Raw genomic sequence first — 10,129 nt, forward strand, 5'->3', positions numbered from 1 at the left:
GCTTACACCTCAACTAATGGCACTGCTTCTGGCTCAAATTGACTGTATTACACTGGTTTCTGCGGCATGGTGGGGTCGAGCTGGGCCACTGCATAGACACATGAAGAACATGAAAGAGAGCGACAGCCCCTTCTCCTCTCTCCGTCTGCACGGTCAAATGATGGTCACCATCACTTTTCAGCTTCCTTTGTGCGATGTGGCTCTTCACTGTCTTCTTCAGCCAGAAATGTTCACCTGATAAAGACCTTGACAATAATGCCAGTATTATCTACACACTCATCTCTCTCAACTGTAAACCTTGGTATTGGTCTGTTTGTTTTCAGACAGAGGGCAGCTGATATTTGGCTCAAAGCCCCCAGCGGGCTGTAAGGACATTGACGTTGTGTGGATGAAGGATGAAACAATCACAGTTGTATATGACATTAACCCTTGTACATTGTTACAATTAGATGTAATGCCGTGCTGTGTTAAAGTGGCAATCATTAGTTGAAATAATAACAAAGTGTACTCCCCCCCCCCCCGCCCCTGTTTCGGTAAAAAGCAATAGGAGCGGGAGAAATGTAACCAATTTTAAATTCATAGACAGAGCTATGGATGCAAGGACTGACCATCCACGATATCAAAATTATAGTGTTAGCCATGTTTTGAGGCTATATACTGTTTGTTTACATTTGCTTTGTTTACAAATATTGGAGTAAAACAAGCTTATATTTGGGGTTCGGATGGGTTACGACAGTTGAACTAAGCTCATGAAGTTCTATTCATCAAGACTCATTGTGTACATTTAATGAATTTACAAGTCCAATAATTGATATAGCAACTGTAGATTGCCCCTCTACACCCCAAAAACTATATTTTAGTATTTTATCCATTAGTCCACTGTTAATACATCCTAAAAATGTGTTCATGTCTGCAGTCAAGTTTTCAATACAGCACTGTAAGTAGAACTAAATGGTTCTATTACGCATCATATGATGCAAAACACATAATTGAAAGTTATTTGTATTTGTATGTATTTATTATGGATCCCCATTAGCCACTGCCAAGGCAGCAGCTTCTCTTCCTGGGGTCCAGCAAAATGAAGGCAGTTATACCATTTAAAAAACACTACAATAAATTCACAACAAATTTAACAACACATTCAGTGTGTGCCCTCAGGCCCCAACTCTACTACCACATATCTACAACACAAAATTCATGTGTATGTGTGTATGTTATCGTGTGTTTGTATGCATGTGTCTGTGCTGCTTCACAGTCCCCATCATTGAAGTTGTGTGGATGTTGTGTGGATAAAACAATCAATCACAGTTGTATATTGACTCTTATACACTGTTACATGAAGATGTCATGTCATGCTGTGTTAAGATAAATAGGGAGTTAAAGGGCTAGCTTCATGGACACATACTGTAAGTCTATCTATCCCAGGACTCAAATCAAATGAAATGTTATTAGTCACATGCGGCGAATACAACAGGTACCTTACAGTGAAATGCTTACTTACGAGCCCCTAACCAACAATGCAGTTAAAAAAATATGGATAAGAATAAGAAATTAAAGTAACAAGTAATTAAAGAGCAGCAGTAAAATAACAATAGCGAGACTATATACAGGGGGTACCGGTACAGAGTCAATGTGCAGGGGCACCGGTTAGTTGAGGTAATATGTTCATGTAGGTAGAGTTATTAAAGTGACTATGTATAGATGATAACAACAGAGAGTAGCAGCGGTGTAAAAGAGCGGGAGGTGGGGAGGGCAATGCAAATAGTCTGGGTAGCCATTTGATTAGGTGTTCAGAGTCTTATGGCTTGGGGGTAGAAGCTGTTTAGAAGCCTCTTGGACCTAGACTTGGCGCTCGGGTACCGCTTGCCGTGCGATAGCAGAGAGAACAGTCTATGACTAGGGTGGCTGGAGTCTTTGACAATTTTTAGGGCCTTCCTCTGACACCGCCTGGTAAAGAGTTCCTGGATGACAGGAAGCTTGGCCCCAGTGATGTACTGGGTCTTTCACACTAATCTCTGTAGTGCCTTGCGGTCGGAGGCTGAGCAGTTGCCATACCAGGCAGTGATGCAACCCATCAGGATGCTAAAGATGGTGCAGCTGTAGAACCTTTAGAGGATCTGAGGACCCATGCCAAATCTTTTCAGTCTCCTGAGGGGGAATAGGTTTTGTCGTGCCCTCTTCACGACTGTCTTGGTGTGCTTGAGCCATGTTAGTTTGTTGGGGGATGTGGACACCAAGGAACTTGAAGCTCTCAACCTGCTCCACTGCAGCCCCGTCGATGAGAATGAGGGAGTGCTTGGTCCTCTATTTCTTGTAGTCCTCCATCATCTCCTTTGTCTTGATCACGTTGAGGGAGAGGTTGTTGTCCTGGCACCACACGGCCAGGTCTCTGACCTCCTCCTTATAGGCTGTCTTGTCGTTGATCAGGCCTACCACTGTTGTGTCATAAGCAAACTTAATGATGGTGTTGGATTCGTGCCTGGCCGTGACTGAGCACGCACCCCTGAGAGGCCCCTGTTTTGAGGATTAGCGTGGCGGATGTGTGTTACCTACCCTTACCACCTGGGGGCGGTCCGTCAGGAAGTCCAGGATCCAGTTGCAGAGGGACGTGTTAAGTTCCAGGGTCCTTAGCTTAGTGATGAGCTTTGAGGGCGCTATGGTGTTGAACGCTGAGCTGTAGTCAATGAATAGCATTCACACATAGGTGTTCCTTTTTTCCAGGTGGGAAAGGGCAGTGTGGAGTGCAATAGAGATTGCATCATCGGTGGATCTGTTGGGGTGGTATGCAAATTTCTATGCAGTCAAGTTATCATCATATTATTCATTGGATTGAATGAATACTATGATGATAATTTGACCTCATAAAACTTTGTCCTATACTTTCCTGGACTATGGTTAATAATCTTCATCTGAGAATATTAAATCACAGTCTGGGTCTGTGAAACTGGTCCATTAAGTAGGCTTTAATGTGAAAATTATTCTTTGAGTCATCATAGAACTATATAAATGTTTATTTTAGCAAATATATAATTGGACTGTTTTTCGTTCATGTTTCTGAATTCTGATTTTCATCTACATGTATAGCCTATCTGAGATGCAAACAGGTTACAGTGCATTCGGAAAGTATTCAGACGGCACTCAGTTTTCCACATTTTGTTACGTTACAGCCTTATTCTGAAAATGTTATTATTTTTTTAAATTCCTCATCAATCTACACACAATATCGCATGAAAAAGCGAAAACATTATTATTATTTTTTTTGCAAATGCATAAAACATTTAAAACAGAAATACCTTATTTACAAAAGTATTCACACCCTTTGCTATGAGACTCGAAATTGAGCTCAGGTGCATCCTGTTCACATTCATCATCCTTCTACAACTTGATTGGAGTCAACCTGTGGTAAATTCAATTGATTGGACATGATTTGGAAAGGCACACCTGTCAAGATATTGTTCCACAGTTCAGTGCATGTCAGAGCAAAAACCAAGCCATTAGGTCGAAGGAATTGTCTGTAGAACTCCAAGACAGGATTGTGTCGAGACACAGATCTGGGGAAGGGTACCAAAAAATTTCTGCAGCATTGAAGGTCCCCAAGAACACAATGGCCTCCATAGTTCTTAAATGAAAGAAGTTTGGAACCACCAAGACTCTTCCTTGAGCTGGCCTCTCGGCCAAACTGAGCAATCGGGGGAGAAGGGCCTTGGTCAGGGAGATGACCAAGAAGCTGATGGTCACTCTGACAGAGCTCCAGAGTTCCTCTGGAGAGATGGGAGAACTTTCCAGAAGGACAACCATCTCTGCAACATTCCACCAATCAGAGCTTTATTTTAGAGTGGCCAGACGGAAGCTACTCCTCAGTAAAAGCCCGACAGCCCGCTTGGAGTTTGCCAAAATGCACCTAAAGGACTCAGCCCATGAGAAACAAGATTCTCTGGTCTGATGGAACCAAGATTGAACTTTTTGGTCTGAATGTCAATCGTCACGTCTGGAGGAAACCTGGCACCATCCCTACGGTGAAGCATGGTGGTGGCAGCATCATGCTGTGGGGATGTTTTTCAGGAACTGGGAGACTAGTCAGGATCGCGGGAAATATGAACGGAGCAAAGTACAGAGAGATCCTTGATGAAAACCTGCTCCAGAGCACTCAGGACCTCAGACTGGGGCGAAGGTTCACTTTCCAACAGGACAACGACACTAAGCACACAGCCAAGACAATGCAGGAGTGGCTTTGGGACAAGTCTCTGAATGCCCATGAGTGGCCCAGCCAGAGCCCAGACTTGAACCCAATTGAACATCTTTGGAGAAACCTGAAAATAGCTGTGCAGCTACGCTCTCCATCCAACCTGACAGAGCTTGAGAGGAGAATAATGGTAGAAACTCCCCAAATACATGAGTGCCAAGCTTGTAGCGTCATACCCAAGAAAACTCAAGGCTGTAATTGCTGCCAAAGGTGCTTCAACAAAGTACTGAGTAAAGGGTCTGAATACTTATGTAAATGTCAGAAAAAAAATCAAAATACCGGTGTTTGCTTTGTCATTATGGGGTGTTGTGTGTAGATTGATGGGGGAGAAAAAACAATTTAATTTTGGAATAAGGCTGTAATATGGAAAAAGTCAAGGGGTCTGAATACTTTGAGTGCACTGTATGTACCTTGAACATGTTTTCATACCTAAGACCTGTGATATTCCTTTTCGTTTTCTCATCTTTATCGTTCTTCTGTGATATCAGTTTAAGGTAAGACCCAGATGCAGACCGTGTCGAAGTAACAATGTTTATTACAGCAGAGGCATAGGTACAGGACGGCAGGCAGGCTCAGGGTTAGGCAGAGTGGTCAGGTGGGCGGGTTCAGGGTCAGGACAGGACAGGCAAGGGTCAAAAACCGGGAGGGCGAGAAAAAGAGAGGCTGGGAAAAGACATGAGCTGACAGGACAAACGCTGGTTAGCTTGACAAACAAGACGAACTGGCAACAGACAAACTGAAAACACAGGTATAAGTACACAGGGGATAATGGGGAAGATGGGTGATACCTGGAGGGGGTGGAGACAAGCACAAAGACAGGTGAAACAGATCAGGGTGTGTGACATGTGGACTATGATATGAGCATAGACTTTACTTAAACAAATATAATCTGTTTAGTAATTATGAAGATAACCATGCATTTTCTTGCTGTAAATTGACCTATATATTCATATATTATACATGATTGTGTGTTTGATTATAAATGTTAACTTGTTAAAAAAATACTTGTATGAAATGTGTGACTTTTATTGTGGAAATTGTTATTTTGGTTCATTTGTAACAAATGTATCTTAAAAAACTTTGTGAAAAGAAGTATGACTGTGTGCTCAATAAATAAATAATATAGAAGAGAGCTATGTTGCCAGGGATGTAATCCTTAGTCCGAACAGTTGCAAAACTGAACATTTTACAACTAAAACGAGAGTTTCTATTGGACAATTTCATGTAGGTCACTAGGTCCCTCCCCGTTTCGTTCCGTTTGCTTCTGTTTAAGAAACGTTTCGCAACAGAATCAGTGTAATGAATACACCTCTGTATTTTCATTTTGGGCTGATGGAGACTTCAGGTTAACAATAGATCTTAGTGACATGGAGAACTACACAGTAGGTCTATTTGATTCTGTGTTAAACAGCACATAAAGGCGTTTCCACCGCAATTTCTCACATAATTGATTTAACTACACAAAAAGATCCCACCATGTCGAACAAACCAATTATCTGTCTGCATTTCCTATTTCGTCATGATTTTTTATTTTTATTTTTTTTACATGGTATGATTTTAAAGCTGTGGATGATTAGAGCAGGGTTTTTTTCTGGATCGGAAAGGGGCCTAGGTGGTGGGCGTGACACAGGGCTTGGCAATGGGCTGACTGGTCTATGCATGCATAATTCTGTCTTGGCCCTGGGCAAGAAAATTTGAGGCCCTCTAGAAAATGTTGCAGTTTTAATGCCAATTTCCAGCAATTCTGCACATTTGCAATGGAGCTGAGAGAGAATTTTGGCAGTTTTCACGTTAATTTCCCCCAATTCTACCGATTTTGACATGGCTAATGCAGTGTTCTTATGCTTAAGCATAACACAATCATTGGGGGCATGATTGTCTAGCTTTTATTTTGGTGATTTTAATTTCTCTTATTTTTATAAGCTATTATTTAAACAATATATAGGACCATTATATTTTCTACACTCGAAGGAATTCACCCCGTGACCCACCTGGACCCCTGCAACAACCCACAAGTGTGTCCCGACCCACAGTTTGGAAACCACTGGGCTAGGCTATGAAAGAATCGAGGATTTGAGGAGATAGTAAAAACTGTTTAAACGTTCTTATATGACTGAATATTATTGGTCTCGAATGGAATTTCATTTGCATAGACTTACCCCCACGTAGGAATCCACGCCCCCAATACTCACTCAAAGCTCCTCAACGCGTACAGTCATTGCGTCAAACGCAGAGCAGCAGCCGTTGCCGTTGTTCCATGGCAGTTGGAAATAAATAGGACCACGGAGAAGGGACTGTTAACCGAAAGATCTTCTGATGAACTATCTAGCCAGACTTTTGCGGTTAACATGTCAAATGAGGGAAAGGCTTAGCCTTTCACGACATAAATCAAGGCTTCAAGAATAATATTTTCGTGGACCCTGTCAATTTTCATTCAAGGTGAATAGCAAAAAGATGGTCGATACGTTATTTTCAATTTGACGTTCCGTGCCCGTTTTTGTGTTCCAGGAAGCTTTCGAGCGGATTAAAGTGTTTGATTTATCCTCGCAAACGGTCTTGTTAGTAAATCGAGTACGTTTGATGTCTCTGACTGCAGTTAGACAATTATAAATATCAGCACAGTTCCCACCTCGTCAGTTCATTGACTTGTTTGAGCCATCCATGATGATAGCTAGCTAACGTTAATGGTTTCTTTCTTACTTCATCTTTATCACTATAGCTAAGCTAATGTACCTAGCTACTGTCTGGATGTTTTCCTACCCATAATTTGCAGTTTTTAGTATTTCCAGATTATTTTCAGTTTGGTGGATGAAGTGCTGACAGGGGTTTATTTTTTGGTCTTGGGAAAGTCTGAGGCAGATCTGGCATCCTCTGGTGTGACAGAGAACAACAGTGACATCATTGGTTGGAGGAAATGGCCCCAGCCCTGACCAAGCTCTCCAAAGACGTCCACGGAATGCACCTGGCGTCCAGCAACATGGATGCAGATGGGGCAATGCTCAACATGGAGTGTGATCCTCAGTTGAAACTGATGGAGGACAGCTATGCTCAGAGGGTGTGGCTCAACCTCTCCTCTCTGCCCTTTCTGGACACTTGTTGCTCAAGCAAGAGTCCCCTTGACTTTCCCGATTCGCTCCTGTCCCCTCTGCTACAGGCCTCGGCTGGCCAGTACAAAACGGTGCTTCTTTCCAGCCCCGGTTCCCTGCTCAACTTCCTGTCACTCAACAAAAACCTGAAGCATTCCCTGGCTGCCTGTCCAGGTGCACAAGACATGTATTTGATTCCTGTCCCTGAACACAATAGCCAAGTTGTGGCTCAGCAGCAACAGCAGTGTCAACACAGTGGCCATGGACCAGATGGCTATGATATCCCCCAGTCCCCTTCAAAATACTGCCAGGGAGATCTCATGTCCCAGTATAACCCTACTGTCCCCACACCCCTCATTGAGAGGCAGGAGGAGGGGGGCTCCAGCAGCACAGACACAGCTCCAGCACAGCTGTGGGCCAGGGGAGCTAGGAGCCAGGGCCTGGAGCAGCCTGTGACTGCATTGGTAGAGGAGGCATTGAGAGAGCAGACCCACTGGCATCTCTCCCAACAAACGTCTCAGTTAGAACGGGCTGGGCGGCTCCAGAGGAGGCTTCAAGCTCTACTAGGGCACCATGCCTCTCGCCACTGCAGCCTCCAGCTGGAGGGTCTGAAGGGGAGTCAGGGCAGGGAGACCCCAAGTCCCCCCTCACCCCCTGCAAACACCAAGCCCTTTGATCCAGCCATGGGGCAGAGACAGACAGGTACACTGAGCCGCAGGACCCAGGGCCGTGCCCTACTGCAGACCTCCTTACCGCCATCCCCCTCCACAGACATCCAGGAGTTTACGCGCTATGCCCAGGCCGTGCTGCGCGGGGTTCAGGAGGCTGTAGACTCTGATGCCACAGAGAGCAGCTCAGATGAAGAGTTGGAGCCTGAGCAGAAATGGGGGACCACGTCTCAACCAGTGTGAGTACAGACATTCTGGTAATGTGCTGTAATTATGTTATAGACCTGTTATTTACTTATGAGAAACAGGAAGTCTGTTGTTCAGTTGAATAAGAATGGTAGAGAATTCTATTTCATGCTTGACTGGGATACAAAAACGTTGTTGTAGTCCTAACTGTATGCAACAGGAACACAGCATTTTCAGAGTTAAAACTATGTTTCTGGATGAGTTTTGTTCAAAGCTGTGAGCTGAACCTGTAGCTTTGTTTGAGCTTGGGTCTGTTTCTCATATTTCAGACATATTTTAAAGAGCTGTGGTGTTTTCCTGGATACCACAGTGGGTTATCACAGCTAAATAAACAGGGTTAAGGGCAGAGGTAGGCTATGAGAAACACATGCCATCTGTGTGGCAGTGAGTGAATTATACATGGAAAAACACAGACCTTATACTTGATATTACATTTCACTTGACAGCATTCAATGCACAAACCCGGCTGTTAACATCATATAACCTCTTTAGTTTGCGGCAGAGGCAGCAGATTCCTCCTATTTACCTGACCCTCTACTACAGTACGAACAGAACAGGGGGGGGAAATGAGAAAGAGTTACAGGTTTATGAGCTCTGGGAACAGGGGAGAAGTGGAGAGGAGGTGGAATGGGGGGTTGATGATTTGTTTGGCAGGGTGGAGGGGTGGTTTGGATCTGGCATCATCCTGGCAGCAGCAGTCTTGTCTTTGTTGGAGCCCCTGTCTCCTGCTGGGTAGAACAAAGAACGGTTCCAAGCCTATTCTATTCATTCCATTTCTATGGGGTAGAATGGTCTGTCTCTGTGGCCTTTCATTAGCTCCTTCATGGGGAGAGGTTATGGCATGCACCTCCCCCGGGAATAGCTCCTCCTCCGAGACTAGATGGGCCATTTTTGGCCCCTCTTCCTGCAAAATGTGATAACAATGGTTACAAGGATAAAATTGGGAAGTCAAACTCTTGTTTTCTGTCCTCTTTCAGTTTCACTCACATATGTTCATAATTTGATGTGGGAGTTACTGTGGCAGGCTAGGATAAATATTTTAAAGTGAAATGAGGGGTACACCCTGTAAACCAGGTATGGGCAACTTTGATGGGAGTGGGGGCCACAAAACTCTGAACTTCTCATGGCCGCAGTGGCTTGCGGGTCTGTGTACCCACATCCACATGCAAACATGCAGTCAGAGCTGGCCCTAGCCTTTTGGGGGCCCTAAGCAACATTTCCTGCAATTCTAAAGAATGTTCTATAGGGTGGAGAGAAATGTTTGCAGTCACTCTCTGAGTGAGAGTGACTAACAAAATCAATGGTGGCCAACCCGGTCAATAATTGGAACATGATTACTGTAAGTTTAGGTAGCTGGCCACTAGAGAGAATTTTTTTAGAAAATAATGTTATTAATGACAATTTGCGGGCATTATTTAATGAAGCTGCCAGTTGAGGACTTGTGAGGCGTCTGTTTCTCCCACTCCTATTTCTATTCTGGTTAGTGCCAGTTTGTGCTGTTCTGTGAAGGTAGTAGTACACAGCGTTGTATGAGATTTTCAATTTTCAGCTGTGCAAAAATTATTTTAAAAGGGTTTTCTAATGATCAATTAGCCTTTTAAAATGATTAACTTGGATTAGCTAACATAACGTGTGTAACGGGCTTCCTCCTTCTCCTCATCCAAAGAGGAGTAGCAGGGATTTGACCAACGTGCAGCGGGTTGTGGATACATAATGATTTATTAGACAAAACGGAAAAACACGACAAACACTTGAATAATTACAAAACAAATAAACGAATGTAGACAGACCTGGACACGAACTTACATACAACGTGAAGAACGCATGAACCAGGAAAACAGACTACATAAAACGAACGAACTAACAAAAACCGGAAGAGCCCCGTG

At 43.8% G+C, this 10,129-nt stretch overlaps 1 protein-coding gene across 2 annotated transcripts in view; it reads left to right on the plus strand.

Moving 5' to 3' along the window:
* The first annotated feature begins 6,436 nt into the window (after window positions 1-6,436).
* The window catches only part of LOC129816564 (KAT8 regulatory NSL complex subunit 1-like protein), a 31,123-nt gene continuing 27,430 nt past the window's right edge, over window positions 6,437-10,129 (plus strand). For both annotated transcript variants that reach the window (XM_055871177.1, XM_055871179.1), the window contains exon 1: window positions 6,437-8,236. In XM_055871177.1, coding sequence (XP_055727152.1) covers window positions 7,158-8,236 — 1,079 coding nt within the window. In that variant the 5' untranslated portion in view covers window positions 6,437-7,157. The remainder of the gene's footprint in view (window positions 8,237-10,129) is intronic.

This window comes from Salvelinus fontinalis, chromosome 19, assembly GCF_029448725.1.
Source record: "Salvelinus fontinalis isolate EN_2023a chromosome 19, ASM2944872v1, whole genome shotgun sequence".
Lineage (NCBI taxonomy): Eukaryota > Metazoa > Chordata > Actinopteri > Salmoniformes > Salmonidae > Salvelinus > Salvelinus fontinalis.